Here is a 21,793-nt window from a genome sequence, read left to right on the forward strand (position 1 = left end):
AAAATTTAAGACCACACTCCACCCCAATGCGGTTGTCTGTTACTATATTACATTAACATTTTGAATGGCTATGCTGTTCCATCAAAGTAAAGTATTTTCCCCCGATCTCTGCACCTGTAGTTCCCATTTCCTAGAATCTCCCTCTCTCCCTCTTCCATGGCTCACGCCACAAAGAGGCGTGACCTCTTTATGATCTCCTGACCTTGCTGGTAGCTTAGGTCTCCCTCTCACATTCTCTCAGAGCACCTCATACTCGTCTTTAAATGTCACCTCTCACAATTTTAATTGTCTAATTATTTATGTAATTATTTGATTAATGTCTGTCTCACTAGACTATATGCCCCAAGGGATATTTCAATGAAATTTCTCAATTGTACCTACTTACCAGGGTTATAGAAATATTAACTAGATAAATATTATTAAATAAATCAACTGAAATTAATTAACCCTTTATCCTATGACATTTAGTAATATGATAGCTAAAGCAACAGGGGGGAAATTCCATTACACATCACAGAAGAAACGAATTGGTGTGATTTCTGTTTTTAAAGGAACTGCTCAGAGAGTAGATCATCGGTGGCACAAGTGGGAATGGGGAGATGGGAGAGTCCAGGGAAGAAAGGTGGCGGCCTATTCTCAGGCGGGAGCAACAGACATGAGGAGAAAGGGACAGGCTGAATCAGGTCGGAAATAAGGGTTCGGGAGGATTCTCAGGTTTCCGGCTTGAGCCCCTGAGAGGATGGAGATTATATTTACCAAAATTCAGAAAACTGGAAGAGAAATATGATTAGGAGGGGAAGACGAAGAATCTGTTAGATTTCCAAGTGTCGATACTAGGGGGCTGGGGTTGAGAGGAGAGATCTAAGGCTACACGTATAAACTTGGGAGCTGTTAACACAGAGCTTGTAATTGAAGCTGAGGAAGTGAGTGTGAGAAGAGCTGGTGAGCAGAGAGAAGCTGGGGCGAGCTCTGGGGACATGTGACAGATAGGAGGGGCTTGGGTGTAAGAGGAAGGGACAGCAGGAAGGTAGACAGAAAAGTGGCTGGAAAGATGGTGAAGTGGCCAACCACAGGGTAAACTTCGATCTCCTCCTCCCTCACTTCTGTCTTTCTCTCTCCCTTCCCACTTTCCCAGCCTCCACCCACCCTGCACCAGGACTACCAGAGTAGGTTACTAACTAGACAGCTTGCGTTGTTTCTCCTCCGGATGCCTCCTGGATCCTCCTGCCAGGCTGATCTCTCTCTGGCTGCACTGTCCAATACAGTAGCTACTAGCCGCATGGGGCTATTTAATTTACATGAATTAAAATGAAATAGAATTACAAATGCAGTTCTTCTGTCTCACTAGCCACGTTTCAAGTGCCTCCACAACCACGTGTAGCTAAGTGGACAGCAGAGGCACAGAACAGACGAAAACATGGTCAGAGAAAGTGCCGCCGCTACAGATTTGCTTTGTCCTTTCAGTTCAAAAGTCCAAACCCTTAGTTGGAGAATGCTAATCCCACCCTAAACTGTTTTTTTAACTTGATCTCCTCCCACTCCCCTAGATCAACTCTGTGCTCGATACAAACTGGGCACACCTCACTCTTTTCCACTTTCATTTACTGGCATAGGTCATGCTATTAGGATACCTTCCTGTAGCGTATCCACCGGGATGGTTAGGTTTATGCATCGGTTTGCCTGGACTTTAATTCCCGGTTATGCAATGAAACACGAATCTCAGAGTTGCTATGAACGTATTTTGTAGATGTGGTTAACATCTGCAATCAGATGACTTTAACTAAAAGAAATGATCTGAGTGGGACTCATCCAATCAGTTGACTGGCCTTAAGAGAAAAACTAAGGCTTCTCTGAGAAAAAGAAATTCCACCTCTGGACTGCAGTGTCAACCCCCACCCAAGAGTTTCCAGCCTGCCCTTCCTGCCACTGTGCCCCACAGGTTAGAATCCACAGTTGTGGAAGCAGGTTCCTTGAGATAAATCTCTTTAATAAATATTTCTCTGCATGTTTATTAATATAGATATATGCATGTGTACCTATGTGTACACACATGTATAGATATATTTATACACATACATATATACACATGTGTACACATGTGTGTTTATGTGCATGATCCTACAGGTTCTGTTTTCTGGTAAAACCTCGATTGGTACAGATTTCAGTACTTAATGAAACGTACTCTTCAAGGTTGCAATATATACCACCTTCTTCAAAAATACAAACCTGATTTTTCAAAAACAATGATTTTTGACCTGGCTGCACATTTGAGCCACCTTTGTAAACTTTTATAAACATATTCAGGTTCTTTATATAAACATATGCAAGAGCAAGATTAGTACATGAAGGTGGAGCTTGGGCCTTCATGTTTTAAAAGAGTTTCTCCGATAATTCTAATGCACAGCCGGGTTGAGAACTACAGTCCAAACTGAACTCCTCTGGCATCTCTGCTGTAAGTGCCACTGGAAATCATCAAACACAGCACACTGTCTTACATTCTTTCAACCAACCAACCAACCAACCAACCAGCATCAGTTGCATGACTAACATCTGTCAGATAACAATAAAATGTGCAGGGGACAGAGGCATCAGTAATACCCACTCTTGGTCTTGAGGGTAAACACTGAGATATGCTGCTTGGTATTAGTCATTGAAGCACACTGATTAATGACTATTACGTGATGGAATAAATAAAAATTTTACTGCAAAATTTAGTGAAGCTGATAGTGGTTTATTCAAAATAGCACATAAATAGCTCTTATTTCTAGTTCAATTGGAAATTCTATCAGCAAGGGTTAGTAAGTGCTCTACATATTTATTAACAGATTGTACCATTGATATTTTGTAATAATGTCGGGTATGATTAATTCTCAACCCATTGATAATTTGATAGGTACCGAAGTGCCTGTAACTACTTTCTCAGGAGCATAAGTCACAAATGCTCCTGTGCGCTCTTCTAAGGAGAGCAGAACTAATTCCTGATGCAAACACAGTCTGATTTCATGTGCAAGGGAACAAGAAGGGTTTGGCTGGGCTGAACAATGTGGGGTTGTGGCCATTTCATGGCTAGCTAGCCCTGTGCCTGCAATGTGCTTTGCCAACTATAAGCCAATCCATAAATGTTAGGTAAGAATTCTCACTGTATTATTATTCTATGAACACGCTTTTCAGATAGCTAAAGTGTTTTTCAATCTCTGTGTAGTCACTGAACAACACTCCTGTGAGGAAATCTACTGCTGATTTTTCTGCTTTTTATTCATGAGAACACTGAGGTCCTAAAAGGAACATCGAGTTTTTCTCCCAAGGGATTGAGAGCAGAGTGGAGTAGGGACAGAGGGCTCTGATCCCCTGGAATTCTATCCATGCTCAGCTTCCTGGGGGCACTTTTAGAAGAACTTTCCCTCACTAAGAAGAAATTTTTTTTTTTAGAGTAAAAACGCTTTTCCAAGTCACAGAAGTGCCTCCTCTCATTCGCCTCTCTTCTTCCTCTTTCACAAGACAGTTTACTTTTTAAAAACACTTAAGGCTAATGAAAGTGCATGAAAGGGTGGTGACACCATTAGCATCACTAAATGATCTGTCAAAATTTTCATTATGTGTTTTTATTCTAAGGGATTTGGACTTTGCAGTCAAATTTTGCTCCAGCTACAAGTATGGCCCTGACTTGATATATTCTAATTCATACTAACATCGTAAAGATCTGCAGTATTGGTTTGTCCATTATAATTAATGAAAATGCTCTTTGGTAGTTATTACGATCTGTCAGATCACATTAATCTACATTTCGAAAAGTGACTTGGGAGAAGGAACCATAAATGCACTTTCTCTTTGAAGGAGCCATTAGGGTTTTCAGGGTAAAAGCATATTTATAATTTTTTGGTTTTGTTTTTGTTTTAACCAGAGACAGACTTAAGGAATACATTTGAAACTTACAGTTAAAATGCACTTTTTATTATTATTGTTGAAATAAGGAAAACTACAGTTAACTATTGGGACTTCAGGAATAAAAGAATTTTAAATCATCTTTCCAAAACCCCTAAGCCTTCCAAATTAATGAAGAGTTGGGAGGAACAGCTGCAGTTGAAATCTCACTGGGCTCCCCCTTTTCAATTTTCTAGGAATACTGTGAATTCATATTGTGTATACATTTCCACCAAGTTCTGTGTTTCTCTTTAAATTTTTATTTCAACTTTTTATTAACGCTGCTTTTAGGTCATGGCATGGTCAGGTCATTTACAAGCAGACTCTCAGCTTTAACTCAATTCTTTTGCTTCTGTGGGCTTTTTTGGCCATAACTGTGATATGCTTCTAGATGACTTATAATCAAATGAGTTCTACAGTAAATACTGATATCACATCTTTGTTCAGAATGCCCTCAGAATGCCCAGAGCTCCCTGCTTTCCTCATGCATGTTTTTGTCAAATTAACTTTGACATTCCCCAGATAACAGATAGCTCGCTGAATTTCAAATGGGATGCATTGTGGGGCAGGAATTCACAAAGCATTTTACAGTTAAGGGTTTCTGAAAATAGGGGAATAAAACCAGGTAGAATGAACACCGTTACGTGGAGGAAAGGGTTTTAATCAATTACATAATTTGGCTGCTGATGATAACAGGTTGAATGAGGGAAATATAAAATAAAATGAAAGCAACTCAAATTCATCTGAGAGCCACATATAACTAACTGACTGAAGTAGTACGTTCCCGGAAACATCCTCTCTTTCCCTCCTTCCCCGCTTTCCATCAACTCCTACGACTGAACTACATTCGGTCCTGCTGCACATGAAACATGCATGCCCTTCCTCTCCTCCCCACTGACTTGTTCAACCATTCATCATCTCCTGCCTAGACTGTTATCCAGTGTGTCTGTATGTGAACTACTCCAAGGAACTAAGGTAGTTTAATTATGAGAACATCTTTCCACTGAAATGAAATCTGTCTGCCTACATATACCTTGTATCCATGGGTCTTAATACCATATTTTGCACCTTCATCCACCTATTACCATTGTCGAATATTTAAAGTTGTTGTCACGTTCTTGCCTGTGTCAGGATCCAACACCATGCTCACCTTTCTCCTCTCAGTATGCTTCCCCTTAAAATGAAGCACCCAGACTGGCAGGTGGCTTCACCAATTTTGAACAGGAGAAGCCTAGTACTGTCTTGGTTCTGAACACATAGGTAGGAATGCAACCCAGATTTGCATAAACTTTCGGACATTGTTATTACATGCTCGATTCATACTGAGTTTAATTAACCAAATACCTAACCTCTTCATGTGATCAGTCATTAGCCTCAGCTCTCACGGTCTTTCCTTAGGCGGATGATCTTTATGAATTAGGAGCAGGAGCTGACTTTAATTCATATTGATTTTTGTCTCCTATAGAAATTCATTTCCATCCATTATTCCAGAGTCTTGGTAAGATCAGTTACCCAGATAAGCACACTCTCACTAGGCCCACATTTCTTCATTCTGTACTTAAATGTGATTTTTTTCCACACATCTTGCTAAACTCAAAACACAAAATGTCTGTGGCTTTCTCCTGTTCTACAAGCCTAATCATCATGCCCATTAAAAAAGAAAAAAGGTAATGTGCTCTCAGTTTGACATGACTTATTTTTACTGAATTTATGTTGGTTCCTGATGACCTTTTCTTTTTTTTTTTAACATTTCACAACCCATCTGCTTAAAAACAAAATCTCAGCTGTAATATCCTTGGAGATTAATGCTCCAGCTTCAATGTCTCCATTTATCAGAATTCAGTCTATGCCCAGCTTCCACTCTAACCCCACCCCTTTTGAAAACTGTCACATTTTTCCCTCCTGCTACTCTTCTGGCACCTGTCCTGGTCCGCACATCACCTCAAGATGACTAACTGTGGTCCCATGAGGAAATTTATAAGCTCTTTTAATACCCTACTGGATACATAATTTTTCTAGTCAGGAAATTTAAATTCCTTTGGAATAATTGTATTCCTTTCCAAAACTATCTCATGCAGCATGGACCTCTATAGCCCCTTACCAGGACTTGAACCATTTCAATCTAAAGATCACCTTCATTAGCAGAAAAGACAAAAGTCGTAATATAGAAGCTGATAAGCTCTTTTCTTCTCTGTCATCTTGTACCATTAAATTGTTTTCCTCAGGTTTGGGACCTATCACTGCTTCTTTAAGGCCTAACATAACTCAGAATCAATCCTTTTCTCTTTCACTTATGACGCTAAGCATTTGTTCACAAGCCTCAACTCACTCACTCACTCTGCACTTTAGTTTTATTCACACTTTTTTAGTAATAATGGAAAAAAAATAAGATTGAAGTGTTCCAAAGGATTAGTGCTAATGCACAGAATGATAATTTGTTAGCACTCTGCGTTCAACTGGCTTTAGCTAGTCTGGCCTGGCTGGGCCTAGAAGCCTACTCACCATTTATGACTGTTTCTCTGGGAAAATACATCCTGCATTCCAAAAAAGTGACTCGGAAAGAAAGTTCTGAGATCTTTGCGTCTTGGACTGCCTATTTTTGCTCCTACCCTCCAATCCTAACAAATCCACAAATGTAGCTTCTGAATCAGCCACATAAAACAGATGAGCAGGTCCCCCTTCCCCATATTCAGGCAAAGCACCATCACCTTTTTCTCTTGAATGCACAAAAAGCTTTCAACACTGAAATGCCCTCTGAATTCTTACCACAAAAAATGGGCCAATTTAGCAAAGCTTACTATCCAGTTTATCTTTGATATCATTTCCCTTTCTGAGCCTCCTTTTGCTAAATTAATGTTCTTTTGTTTGGTTCCCCCCCGAACCTTTTAAAAAATTTTTTATTGGAGCATCATTGATGTACAGTGTTGTGTTAGTTTCAGGTGTACAGCAAAGCGAATCAGTTATACATAATTTTTCAGTTTCTTTTCCCATATAATTACAGAATAGTGAGCAGAGTTCCCTGTGCTATACAGTAGGTCCTTATTAGTTATCTATTTTATGTATAATAGTGTGTATATGTTAATCCCAATCTCCTAATTTGTCACTCTCCCCCGCCCCTTTCCCTTTGGTAACCATAAATTTGTTTTCAAAATCTGTGAGTCTGTGTCTGTTTTGTAAATAAATTCATATGTATCACTTTTATTAGATTCCACACATAAGTGATATCATATGATGTCTTTCTCTGACTGACTTACTTCACTTAGTATGATAATCTCGAGGTCCATCCATGTTGCTGCAAATAGCATTATTTCATTCTTTTTTTATAGCTGAGTAATAGTCCACTGTATATATGTACCACATCTTCTTTATTCATTCTTCTGTCAATGGACATTTAGGTTGCTTCCATGACCTGGTTATTGTAAATAGTGCTGCAATGAACATTGGGGTGCAGGTATCTTTTCAAATTATGGTTTTCTCCAGATATATGCCCAGGAGTGGGATTGCAGGATCATATGGTAGTTCTATGTTTAGCTTTTTAAGGAACCTCCATACTGTTCTCCATAATGGTTGTACCAATTTACATTCCCACCGACAGTGTAGGAGGGTTCCCTTTTCTCCACACCCTCTCCAGCATTTATTGTTTGTAGATTTTCTGATGATGCCCATTCTGACCCGTGTGAGGTGATACCACGCTGTAGTTTTGATTTGCATTTCTCTAATAATTAGTGATGCTGAACATCTTTTCATGCGCTTTTTGGCCATCTGTATGTCTTCTTTGTAGAAATGTTTCCTTTTTTAGTTGTGTTTCTTTTCCGTTTTAGTTTAGTGAAGTTAGCGCCATAAAGTTACGAGGCAAAGCCACCCTATTTCTCTGTTTATAGAAGGCACAAGAGTGTAAGTCCAAGTATAGAAATACTTGCACGGAAGAGTCCTGCTTTATCCCCAGTCTTCTGGATCCTGAAGATCGTTGGAGTTTGAGGCAGACTTTGGGACTTAAGTTGGGTTTCTCGGGATTCACAAGGAAGACCTTGGACTGACCATAAAATAAACCTTATTCTCTCTCAATAGCCCCAGCACCAATTCAGTTGCCTCACGGACGTTTAGACCAGAAGTAACCAAAGTGAAGTCTGGATTTGTAGGGGGGAAAAAACAAAGATGAAAATGGATCCTTGAGCCTATTTTGAAAGAAAACTTGACCAACCACTTTGAATCAAAACATGAAAACAAAAATCTGCAGACCCATAGGCAGTTGGCTCTGATTTTTCTCTCAGACCATTCCCAGGTCAGGGAAAAGAAGTAAGATTGACGTCCTACTGATTCTATGTGCCACTTCCAGAGTATTACTCTCCAGTGTTCTTGGAGGAAAAAAAAACAGTTCCTTGTAGGTCCATGCAAGTAGAATAGACCCCTAGAGTTTCCCAGAGCCTAGCATCTCCTATTTCCCAGCTGTTGCTCCTGGCCCTGGCTCACATTTCCCTCTCTGTTCCGAGTCCTCCATCAGACGAGAAGCACATCTGCATCCACAGACATGACCAGTGCACCTTGGTCCCTCAGTAAATTGACTCCTTATCTCCAACGGTCTCCCTTTCATGCATTAACTGCCATGGTCCCGTCCTGGACCTTGTTATGACTCGAAAATCTTCCATTTCAAAGTCACTTAGTCAAGAATCTCTCTTTCTGACGACACCATCATCTTCTCATTTTACGGTGACCTCAGAGGCCCCATGACTTTTTCTAATCAATCTGCAGATCCTCTTTTTCTTCCCTCCCCTCCTTTTTTAAGGTTACACTTCCCAGTTCATCTTTTCAGTAACACTCTTGCCAGAACTCTTTCCATCATGCCCGTCGAGCAAAGCCCTGACTCTGGCTGCAGCCCACTATGCCCTTTCTCGGTGTCTGAGTGATGCTGGAGAAAGCCACAGCAGGGCAGCTTGGTGTCATTGCAAATTCAGGCTCCTCAGAGCCCCACACGGGCTCTCGCCACTGCCCAGAAAGCCTAGCACTTTTTCTAGGTTTCTCCAGGTCAGCTTGGTCCCCACTGACCAGGTCCCTGACCTGGTCGTGCTCAGTGTTCTCTTCAATCTCAGCAGCTGAGAACTGAAGCTGTCAGACGGGAACTCCCTCAGCTTCTCTCCATCAAGTCCATAAACTAAGAGCATCCGCCCTCCGCACCTGTGCCCGCCTGAGACGCTGCTCCTCCTACCTAACGAGGACTCCTCCACATCTACAAACCATTCCACGGCCTTTTTCAAGGCAGCCCTTTCCTCTGGAGCAGGGGTCCCTGACCCCCGGGCCATGGACCGGTACCAGTCCGCGGCCCATTAGGAACCGGGCCGCACGGCAGGAGGTGAGCAGCGGGTGAGCCGGGGAAGCTTCATCTGCCGCTCCCCGTCGCTCACGTTACCGCGTGAACCATCGCCCCCCACCCCGTCCGTGGAAAAATGGTCTTCCAAGAAACCAGTCCCTGGGGCCGAAAAGGTTGGGGACCGCTGCTCTAGAGTCACCTGTTCCTCTCACATGGATCCTTCCTACCAACATGTAAATGTGTGCAAGTCTCCCCACTTGACAGAAGGTAATCATCCCTGGCCCTCATATTCTCCTCCAGTTTCCCCTCATCCACTAGCCCTTCAAACTCCTTCCTTGATAGAGAGGTCAGCATTTTCTACTTCCTTTTCTCCTTCTCATTCCATAATCCACTCTAATCTGGCTTAAAGTAGCATCCTCAACACTCCTGAGGAGCAGCCCTCTCAGAGGACACCAGTGACCTCAATGCCTTTCCTTTATTCATCTCACTCAGTGCTTGTCAAATGGGGACAATTTTGGTGATGTCTGGAGATATTTGGTGATCACAGCTGGGGAGAGGGTCCTTTGCATCTCGTGGGTAGAGGCCAGGGATGCTGCTAAATATCCTACAATGCACAGGACAGCCTCCTACAACAAAGAGAAATCCAGGCCAAAACGTCAGTGGTGCCGAGGTTGAGAAATCCTGAGATGATGATCCCCACGCAACACCTGAAACTACTCATCACTTCATCTGCTTCTCAGCTTCTATCCTGTCACTCTCCAGATTTTCCTCCTGCCTCTCTGGTGTCCTCCTTCTGCAGCCATCTATTGATTCTTGAGTCATTGCCCCTTATTCCTTGGAGATTTAAGCCTTGGTTCACTGTTACTTCTCCAACACACTACTCCTGACATAATCCTTGGGGCTTTCCTTATCCACATGTATAATCCTTCCCACACCCTGTCTGTGCAAATCCACCCTGCCTCAGCCCCGAATTCCAGTGCTCACAGCCCAGACCTGGTCTGTACCACTTACTACTCCTCCCTCAGTTATAAACATCTGACGCTCCAACTACCACCTCCTATATATCCAGCTCATGCTTTTCAATACCCCAAACTCCAAAAATTACCAAACCCCACTAGGGTAGAAATCTATTGATCCTATTGCCCCACCTTCTTCATGCCTGTGGTCCTCTACTCTTGCAAACACCCTGCAATTCTCTTACCCTTGTCTTGCTTTGCTGAACTGACCTGGAGAAACCCCAAAACAGGTAAATCAAACTCTGCCTGCTCCACACCTACTCCCCCAAGCTGGACTTAAATGGGAAAAGCAACTAACCTCAAGTGGGCTCTTAGGGCTGCCAGGCAATCATGTTCCATTACCCAGTGCATTCACTCTCAGATGACTGTCTCATACCTGCTCTCTCTTCAGATCTCTTCATCTCTCTTCCTTCCTCAATCTTAGCTAATGGCTTGTTTCCCATTTCATTGATAAATGAGAAGCAATCAAGAAAAAACTTCAACAAGCTCTTACTAGCAGATCTATTGATCTAATTCCACCTGGGTCCTAATACACTGGGTCCTTACACTACTTCTAAGAATGAACTGTCTCTGCAGCTCTAGGTGGATGCCCACTTCTCCTCCCATAAGGAGATTCCATCCCCTTCTTGCCCTCTCAAGGTCATCATTCCAGAAATTCTTCCCCCTCACTCCTGCGTTTTCAAAGTTTCTCTCTCTACTGGATTATTTCCATCACTTTACAAACAACCATTCCTGCCATCTTAAAACTAACTAGATAAACTTTAAAACTCTTTTCAACCTAACGCCCTTGCAGATAATACCCCCTTTCTCTGTATTCTTGTTCAGCAAGAATTTTTTGAAAGTGTTATCTAAATGCCAGTATCCAATTCCTCTTCTCCCATTCCATTTTGAATCCTCTCTAATGAGGTTTTGGGTCCCAGCACTCAGCTGAGACCTCTCTTGTCAAGGTCTCTGCCATATTGCTAAATCCAACCTCCCATCCCCATCAGCATCATTTGGGCATTCCTTCCTACTTTATACTTTCTTCCTTTGGCTTCCAGTACTCTCCTTGTTTTTCGCCACCTCACTGGTCCCTCCTTCTCAGTCTCCTCTGCTGATGCTTCCTCCTCTCTCCCTGACCTGTAAACACTTGAACCCCCCAGGGCTCAGGCCAGGATTTCTTCCTGATTCATCTCACTCCCTTCCTTGCTGCTCTCCTCCAGTCCCATAGCTTTAAATACTGTTCATGTGCTGACAACTCCCAGATCTCTAGCTAGATCCTTCTCTTGAACTTGGACTGGATGTCTCAAGCTTGACATACCCAGAACAGAATTTTGAGTTTCCTCTGAATATTCTCCCTTCCAGCTGTTCCTTCCATAGTCTTCCAGGTCAAAAAGTCTTGGAGTCATCCTTGATTGCTCTTTCTCGCACACCTCACATCTGATCTGTCAAAAAATCCTGTTGGTTCTACCTTCAAAACATACCAAGAATTTGAGTATATCTCACTGCTGCCATAGTTAACACTCAGGACCAAGCCACCGCCATCTCTCGCTTGGATTCCTGAAAAGCCCAATCGACCTTCCTGCTTCTGCTCTGTTCCACCACAGTGTTCTTGAAATAGCCAGTGATCCCGATAAAACCAGGTGAGGTCAGGTAAAGTCACCCTTCTGCTCAAAACCCCCCAGTTTATCTTCCCAAGGGTTACCCCTGAGAACTAAACTATTGCCTGCCATATCAGTACACAAAGGTTGTTGCTTCACATTGCAGCCGCCTGGACGGTGAGCGCCGAGGGAACTCAGGATGGAGACAAACAGGCTGCCCACTGCCAAGCTCATCTAGCAGTCAGCCGCTGCAGCCACCGCCATACGATGCACCTGAGGAGACTGGCCCCCAGGTAGCTAAGGTGCATATCAAAGGAGTGATTTCAGTGAGCCCAGACTCTTGCATCTTCCCATACAGAGAAAAGCACTAAATTCCTTAACTTGGGACATCTGGTTTTCTTTTCTTAACAGTAGTCCTTTGATGTTCTGACTACCTGGTCTTTTGTTGCAAAAACTTCTATATATCCTGGCTTCCCTCCTTGCTTCTTCGGAGCAGTCTCTCAGAGTTATTTGAGATGCTGTCTCCGGGGCTTGAAGTCCTAAGAAAGTCCACCAAATAAAACATAACTCTCAACTTTCAGGCTGTGCATCTTTTTCAGACAACACCCTCAAATAACTTCCCAACTCACTCAGAGTAAAACCAAAGTGTTTACAATCGCCTATAAAGTCCCCACTAGCTACTATTCTCACCACCCTTCATTCTACTCCAGTCACATTGGCCTCCTTTCCCCAAACCTTCCACATACTCCCACCTCAAGACCTTTGTTCCTGTTGTTCCCTTTGCCTGGAATGCTCTTCATCTAGATTTCCAAAGAGTTTGCTCCAGCATCCCTGCTTCAGGTCTTTCCACTGATCACCTTCTCAGTGAGATTTGCCCTGTACACCTTGTTGAACACTAACCAACTCCCTCTGCAACACACACATATAATCCTTCCTTTATTTTTCTCTGAAGGATTTACCATCATCTGACATGTTGTGTTTTATTTATTTTGTGTTTTATGTCTCCCCTACCAAAATGTAAGCTCCACACGTGCAGGGATGTTTTCTGTTTGTCCGCTATAGTGCTTAAAATAGTAGACATCAAATAAATATTTGTTGACTGAATTAATATTTTAACTCTTTCTTCAAGGTCACATCTATTTTCATCTAGTTAAAGACAATCAAATTTGAATTTCAGGAAATCAATTGTATTCTCTTATTTATTTATTTATTTATGGCTATGTTGGGTCTTCGTTTCTGTGCGAGGGCTTCCTCCAGTTGCGGCAAGCGGGGGCCACTCTTCATCGCGGTGCGTGGGCCTCTCACTATCGCGGCCTCTCTCGTTGTGGAGCACAGGCTCCAGACGCGCAGGCTCAGTAGTTGTGGCACACGGGCCCAGCTGCTCCGCGGCATGTGGGATCCTCCCAAACCAGGGCTCGAACCCATGTCCCCTGCACTGGCAGGCAGGCTCTCAACCACTGTGCCACCAGGGAAGCCCCTGTATTCTCTATTAAGTAGTATCTTCTCTCAAAAAGGGAGCCAGTTACACAAAATTCCAAATGGCATAAGAACTCTTCCGACCTCCTTCTCTCTGCATAACCACGAGTGCTGAACGAAGGGAACATATTTGCTCCACTTTAATCCTCATCTTCCCGAGTCTCTTTTCCTTTTCTAAATCCTGAGGTTTCTCATCATCTTCCCTGGTTTACCCTGTTGTAATCCTAATATTCCTTTGCCAGCCCAACCTCTATCTTATTACTTACACCAAATTTGGTAGAAGGTAAACAAAGGGAAACATCATCAACTGGCATGAGACAAGAGGCTGTAAGAATCCTCCCGCCTCTAAAAAGCCTGGGGAGTCATAAATAAACCTCAAGTTCTGGAAAGGCCAAAAGAGGGGGTATTATTATCGAGACTTAGATCATAAAATGTAATTCCTTAGCCTTCTCTTTCCTTCCATGTGTTCTTATGTTGACTGCAGCCTGGTTTCTACCCAGCTTGCTGCAAGCAGATTCACTGTTGCTAGATCAGAGTTCCTCCCCATACCCCATCCTTCACCCCATGTATACTCAGGCAATCAGACCCATGTGAGTTCCTGGGTCAGTGCCAACAGAGGCAGGGTTTCTAGAAAGAGCCTTGACCACTACCCAACATTTCCCCCTACTAACCCCTCAATCCCCAGGGTTTTTCTCTACTCCCTGGGGCTTGGGATCAACCTGGGGTCTGCTGGGGCAGTCATGCCTGCTGGGCCCCTGCAGTGACACCTAGATCACCTTTGCTCTTTTTGTTTTTTTTTTAAGATGTTATTAGCTATGAGTTTTTCTTTCTTTTTTTTTTTTAATTTATTTATTTATTTATTTATTTTTGGCTGTGTTGGGTCTTCGTTTCTGTGCAAGGGCTCTCTCTAGTTGCAGCAAGCGGGGGCCACTCTTCATCGCGGTGCGCGGGCCTCCCACTATCGCGGCCTCTCTTGTTGCGGAGCACAGGCTCCAGACGCGCAGGCTCAGTAGTTGTGGCTCATGGGCCTAGCCGCTCCGCGGCATGTGGGATCTTCCCAGACCAGGGCTCGAACCCGTGTCCCCTGCATTAGCAGGCAGACTCTCAACCACTGAGCCACCAGGGAAGCCCGAGCACCTTTGCTCTTCACTACATCTGGGATTGGGAGCACCAGTGGGAGCCTGGGATGCCCTACATCTGTGCTGCCATTCTGCAGGACCACCTCTATGTGCTCCATCACCATGTGGATGGCTCCCCATCCTTGGTTCTAACCAGCTTGCCTAGTGCTGCAGTCTCTACTCCTAGTCTGAACTCCTACAAGTTTATCTGGGTCCCTGGTACTCAGTTCCCAGCCTCACTTTGGTCAATCCCTTTCCTCAGAGTCTGATACCTGTCATCACACACCCCATCTACTTTCAGGGTCCATGTCCCAAAATGATGGTCACCAATTACATGGTCCCCAAGCATCCGACCATGCCACCGTTTCCTCGACAAGTTCCCTCTTGAACTAACTGCTTTGAAAATTCTAAGGTAATGAATTACAGTTCATTGGCACAAGGGAACAGAAAATGTCAGAGACGATATCAGTGTCAGAGGAAAAAACCAGCTTGGCGCTGTACACCTTAAACTTACACTGTGCCACATGTCAATTATATCTCAATAAAACTGGGGGGAAAACGGCATGGGAAAATGTTCAGGATAAAACATTAAGTTAACAAAGCAGGTTATAAAACAGATTTTCATTGTGCTTAAACAAAAAACTGAACCACGACAGAGATGGTTTCCCACCATAGTGAGATAACCAAGGGACTCTCTGTAAGGTCAGCCCTTAGCCAGGTCCCTTTCACCTTGACCCTCACCCACACATGCACCTCACCTCGGAGTGGGTCTATGTCTAGTTTCAACATGTTCCCAGCTCCTCACAAGCTTCGGGGTGGCAAGAACACATGCACCTATGTTCACGTCTTCATTCAGCTTTTAACATGTCAGCATGGTTTGGCTAAACTCACCCACTTCGGCCCACAGCGCGGAGCAGACAGTGGGGAGGGGCAACATGTGATCACGGGACAAACTCTGCCCTGCACGGTGGCCGCTGTCTGCAGGCACATGAGGGATTCACAACAGCATTTCTTGACCTGTGATTTATGTAGACTACACGGCAATACTTTGTCTGACTAGTCACACTACAGACACCTGAACTGGGAAGGAAACCTTTAATGTACTTATCATGCCATAACAAGCACTGCTCTCAGGCCTTGTTTCAAACGAAAGAAAAACAAATTCTGAAGGAAACAGACTAATAATGATAAGGATTTTGCCCTCCCTCTTGGCCAAACTATATAAATACATTCTGTTGTACAAAAACACTGGGCTCTTGATCCTTCTAAAATCTGAACTATTTGAGGATAAGGCCTGAGTAAACATGGTCTATGACTTGCTTTATTCCAGTTCAACTCAGCAAACTGCGGCTGGACCTTCCGAAATGCCACCCGGAGAAGAACAGAAGACTGATTATCCAGTTCCTTTTATTCTTCTCTCTCTTTTCTGTTTCCAATTTTGCTTTGCCTTTGGGTTCTTTTTTTTTTTTTTTTTTTTTGGCATATACATACTTAATTTATTTTTTATTTTTTATTTTTGGGGCTCTTTTTGCTCCCAGTTTTGTACTGTTGTCCCTGTTTCTAATTTAAGATTTTGGTTTGGATCAACTTGGCTGACTTTGTCCTGGCACGTGCCCAATCTCCCTCCTCCCCTACTGCAGCCACCCATTCTGACCGATGCTGTAACTTTCTGCCTACAAAAGAGGCTTCCCTTAAATATCAGGCCTGAGTCCCCCGAGTACCCTATTCTCAAGGCGGTTTCTATACCTCCTGTTTGTTTACCATGGAGACAGTTCGGGAAACACGTGTATGAAACTGGGAATACATGGGCTACAGTGATGCTGACGAGAAAACCCAAGCAGCTATGTATGTGCTACACAAAGATGCGGCAGGCAATGATCATCAGATGTGTGAACATTTATAGAGCACAAGAAAATCACAGATTCCTCCCTGAATATGATATGAACACACAATTAGAGAAAGATAATAGCCAGGATATAGAGATCTGATATCAACCACACAAATAAGGAAACTGTGATTAACAATTTCAGCATCGGGGTTTCCCTGGTGGCGCAGTGGTTAAGAATCCACCTGCGAGTGCAGGGGACACGGGTTTGAGCCCTGGTCCGGGAAGATCCCACATGCCGCGGAGCAACTAAGCCCGTGCACCACAACTACTGAGCCTGCGCTCTAGAGCCTGTGTGCCACAACTACTGAGCCCGTGTGCCACAACTACTGAAGCCCATGCAGCTAGAGGCCCTGCTCCGCAACAAGAGAAGCCACCACAGTGAGAAGCCCGTTCACTGCGACTGGAGAAAGCCCGCGCACAGCAACAAAGACCAAAAGCACCCAAAATAAATAAATAAATAAAGCTATTTAAAAAAAAAAAAAAGCAGTTAGAAAATAACAAAACAGAAAAAGGTCAGCTCCATGAGTCTGTACCAATATCATACTCAAACGTGAAATATCTGTGTCAATTCTACTTTGGGGCTGTAACGGCAGAAGTCAGAAAAAAACACAAAACTGCTCTGTTACTTTAAGATGCAGGAATATTGGTGAGCATTCACAATTTTGCTTCGCTGAAAATCTCATTGAATATAATAGGGAAGTCACTGAATACTATGTCTTTCCATTATATCCAAGTGATTTTCACAGTAGGCAATCTGCTAGTACACCACAGGAGTCCCACACTTTGAAATAAAATGGCATTGTGGATAGAATCTCATGTGCGATCCCTTTTCAGTCCAGAGACCTGCCTAGTTTCCTTACTCTTGGCTGAATTGAGGGGACAATCCATAAAGAGTGTGTGAGAAGAGGGAAAGCACATAATGAGGTGTTTTTTTTGTGTTTTTTTTTTGCCGCTATCAATAATATAATTGTGCTCTGCTGATTACTGGAGTGGCGACTATACATCATACTTTGAAAATAAAAAAAAAGATTTTTCCATTGCTAAGTTGGTAGACAAGCCATTTGCAGCAGGGGGCAAAAATCAGTAAATCTAGGTGGATCCTGGCATGCTTTCCTTACACATCTGGTGCAATAACATGGTATAGGAATTAGAGACACACTTCTTCCCATCACCCTCTTCAAATAAGCCTAATATAAAATCTATTTAGTAAGGACATTCTCCACCAGGCATCCTATGTGCTTAATTTTCTTTAAACAAGGCATTAATAAAATCACAGTAGCTGGGAATGTAAATTACTGCAGCCACTATGGAGAACTGTATGGAGGTTCCTTGAAAAACTAAAAATAGAGTTACCATATGATTCTGCAATCCTACTCCTGGGCATATATAGGGAGAAAACTTTAGTTCGAAAAGATACATGCACCCCAAAGTTCATAGCAGCACTATTTACAATAGGCAAGACATGGGAGCACACATTTAGATTTTTGATCAATTTTGAGTTAATTTTTGTAAATGGCCTGGAGTTATTTTTGTGAAAAGATTTTTTCCCCTCTGACTCAGTTTCTTTAAGATATTCTAATTTTCTATTTCTTCTTTTATATTTTTATTTAAAAACTTTAAAAGTTAAAGCAAAAATTAACCACATTAAGCTCTAATGCTTTGTTTAAGGTACTAAGTGAAAAGTTTCAAACGATAAGAGATAGACATCACTTAGAAGAGTTTTTCAATAGTCATTTTTATTATGAAATATTTCAGACATAAAAATGTAAAGACTATTATGAGGAACATGTACCAACAATGAAGCTTAAGAAACAAAACATTTCACATCTAGATGAAGCATACCGTGTATCCCTTTCTAATTGCATTTCCTTCCTATCACAAAGGTAACCACAATCACAAATTTGCTGATCATTCTTGCAATTCGTATCTTTATATTTTTGCCTATGTGTGTATATCCCTAAATAGTATGTAGTGTTACATTGCATTTTATAAAGTAATATATAAATGATTAAAAAAAAATCACAGTAGCATCTAATAAGATTTTTAATTCCTTGAGGGTAGGAACCATGGCTAATCTTTAATGAGTCTAATTTAGTGAGAGCACTTAGTTCCCTTCTTAGCAGAAACAACCAATAGAATATTCCTAGCCCTACAAGACGTATCCATATAGGTTGTGTTACTGAGGCTCCAGAGTGAAACAGGAATTGGACTGGTCAGTATACCTGGATGTGCTCAGTAAAGACTGGTTTCCAGAGTTATTGACAGCAGAAACTGGTAGCAAGGGTATCAATGAATAAAGGGGGAGTTTCAGACACACAGTGCTATTTTACTGCAGAACAAGTTCCCATTTGCTATTACAAGCAGCGTGAAGAGCGAGCTTACGGTGCATGATGCCAAGACACTGTAGTTCAGGAACCTGCTCCCCAGAGGACGAGAGCTTTGCACACACAGTCCCAACAGCGAGGCCTGTGCCAGATCTAGAGCCCCTGAAGGCAAGAACTCATTTAAAAACAAAACAAAACAAAACAAAAAACTCTCTCTCTCCACTTTGTGAGGAACCTCTAGCTAACTGATACAGACTTAAGATCGAGTGGTAGTACTCACAAACTCCGGGGTTCGGAAATCCTGCTGACTTTCCAGTGATCCAAAACGGGAGACAATCGTCTGTTCAAGGTTTTCCAAGACTGAAAAGAAACAAAAAAACGAATAAATAAATGAGCATGAACTTTCGTTGGCTCACATACTTTTTTTTGCTTTTAAGTCAGCAGCATTGGCTTAAACTATTTTTAGCGTCTGTGGCACACTTACAGGTTGACATTATTTAAGGCTTTCGGCTATCAGGACACTCAAAATCTTCAGCAGCTATTTCATCTACTGGACAATGCCACACTTGTAGGATATTAGGTCCTAAAATGCTCTAAGGCTAGATCTACCATGGAAAATCACTTAGCTTCTACATGGAAGGACATGGCAACTAAACGTTATAAAATTCCAGCTCAGGAACACTTTAGCCTATTGATGTTCTTTTTTCTTCCACATGTCAGGGAACTGATGTGGAGTCATTTTAGGGTAGTAATTTTCTGTTTTAAAAACTGTTGAATAGCACTATCTAACAGAAATATACTGGGAGCCACACAAAATATTCTAGTCGCTACACTAAGAAAGAGAAATAAGTAAAATTATTCTTAGTAGTAAGATTTATTTAACCTGATATACCCAGATTATCATTTCAACATGTATGTATTCAATTTAAAAAATTATTAGTGAACTATTTTACATTTGGGGGGTATTAATTCTTATACTCACAACACATCTCAATTTGGACTAGCCACATTTCAAAAGCTCAATAACGTCATGGGACTAGTGGTTACTGCACTGTGTTAGAGGGATAAAGGAGCCAAATCCAGAAGGTGGGATGTTCTGCAAGACACTAGTCTCCGCCTGTAAACACGTTCCTGACATGAATAAAAGGGACTGTTCCAGATTAAAAGACACTAAGAGAACAAAACAACCATTTGCAGTGTGTGGTTCTGGGCTGGATCCTTGTTTAAACAATCCAGATGTAAAAGACTTAAAAACAAATTGCAAAAATTTGAATACTGATTTAAGTGTTGGGTTATATTAATATCGATAAGTATAACCATGTAATTTTGGCCATGTAGAAAAATGTTCTTAGTTAAGTAAACTTACAAAAATAGTCAAATATTATTAAGCATTTAAATAAATTTAAATAAATATTCTCATTTATCAACAGGTCCAGCCTCTTCAACAAATCAATGACATGAAAAAGGTAGACTGTTGGAGATTTAAAGAGCCCTATGGAACAGAACTCCAATGTGTGTTTTTTCCCACGCCACTGAACAATTAATTCAATTCTGACACGATCTACCTGAAGGTAGCATCAGATTCCACAGTTTATGGGCTCAAGACTGCCCCCATCTCAGATGCCAATCAGAAGTCCATGTTGTCACCTGTGCTTCTGACTAACTGGCTATAAATCGGAGGTTCCCACCACCCTCTCCTCAGGCTCAATTAATTTGTTAGAGTGGCTCACAGAACTCAGAGAAACATTGATTACGTTTACCAGTTTAGTATAAAGGATGTTATAAAGCAGGGGTCCCCAACCCCCAGACCACAGACTGGTACCGGTGCCTGGCCTGCTAGGAACCGGGCTGCACAGCAGGAGGTGAGTGGCTGGCAGGTGAGCGAGCCAAGCTTCATCTATATTTACAGCCTCTCCCCATCGCTCACATTACCGCCTGAGCTCCGCCTCCTGTCCGATCAGCGGTGGCATTAGATTCTCATGGGAGTGCAAACCTTACCATGAACTGCGCATGCGAGGGATCTAGGTTGCGTGCTCCTTATGAGAATCTAACGCCTGATGATCTGAGGTGGGGCTGAGGCGGTGATGCTAGCGCTGGGGAGCGGCTGCAAATACAGATCATCATTAGCAGAGAGGTCTGACTGCACAGAGACCATAATAAATCAACTGCTTGCAGACTCGTATCAAAACCCTATCAGTGAGTGGCAAGTGACGATTAAGCTGCATCTTATGGAGTAGACTGGATATAAGCAACACACTTTGGGTGTCACTGTCTCCCATCACCCCCAGATGGGACCATCTAGCTGCAGGAAAACAAGCTCAGGGCTCCCACTGATTCTGCATTATGGCGAGTTGTATAATTATTTCATTATATATTACAATGTAATAATAATAGAAATAAAGCACACAATAAATGTAATGTGCTTGAATCATCCCGAAACCATCCCCCGCCCCTCCCCCGTCTGGGGAAAAACTGTCTTCCACGAAACCGGTCCCCGGCGCCAAAAAGGTTGGGGTCCTATGTTATAAAGGATACAGATGCACAGCCAGATGAGGAGGAACAGGGGCAAGGTGTGTGGGGAGAGGTGCAGAGATTCCATGCCCTCTCCAGGCGCCCTGCTCTCCCCACATCTCCACGTGTTCACCAACCTGAAGCTCTCCAAACCCTGTCCTTTTGGGTTTTTATGGAGGCTTCATTACAGAGGCATGACTGATGGATGATCAGTGGCCATTGCTAATTGATTCAATTTGCCTCTCTCCCCTACCCCGGGAGTCAGGGGGGTGGGACTGAAAATTTCTGCCCTCCAATCACTTGGTGGGTTCCCTGGGCAGCCAGCCCCCCTCCTTCCTTTGGTTACCTAGGGGCTGTCCAAGCACCTCATTAACATAACAAAGGGCATCTTTATCCCTCTCATCACTTTGGAAATCCCAAGAGTTTTAAAAAAAGGAGCTCTGTGGGAATTCCCTGGAGGTCCAGTGGTTAAGGCTCCACACTCTCACTGCTCCAATCCCTGTCTGGAGAACTAAAATCCCACAAGCTGCGAGGTACAGCCAAAAAATAATAATAATAATAAAATAAATAAATAAATAAATAAAAAAGGAGCCCTGTGACATGAACCAAGGAAGAACAAATATATATTTCTTATTACAAATCACAATATCACAA

General features: G+C 42.6%; 1 protein-coding gene across 2 annotated transcripts in view; it reads right to left on the bottom strand.

Annotated features, from left to right (window-relative positions):
- ANO6 (anoctamin 6) overlaps positions 1 to 21,793 on the bottom strand; it is a 209,948-nt gene that overhangs the window by 106,576 nt on the left and 81,579 nt on the right. For both annotated transcript variants that reach the window (XM_057556242.1, XM_057556243.1), the window contains one exon: positions 18,909 to 18,988. In XM_057556242.1, coding sequence (XP_057412225.1) covers positions 18,909 to 18,988 — 80 coding nt within the window. The remainder of the gene's footprint in view (positions 1 to 18,908; positions 18,989 to 21,793) is intronic.

This window comes from Balaenoptera acutorostrata, chromosome 11, assembly GCF_949987535.1.
Source record: "Balaenoptera acutorostrata chromosome 11, mBalAcu1.1, whole genome shotgun sequence".
Taxonomy (NCBI): Eukaryota; Metazoa; Chordata; class Mammalia; order Artiodactyla; family Balaenopteridae; genus Balaenoptera; species Balaenoptera acutorostrata.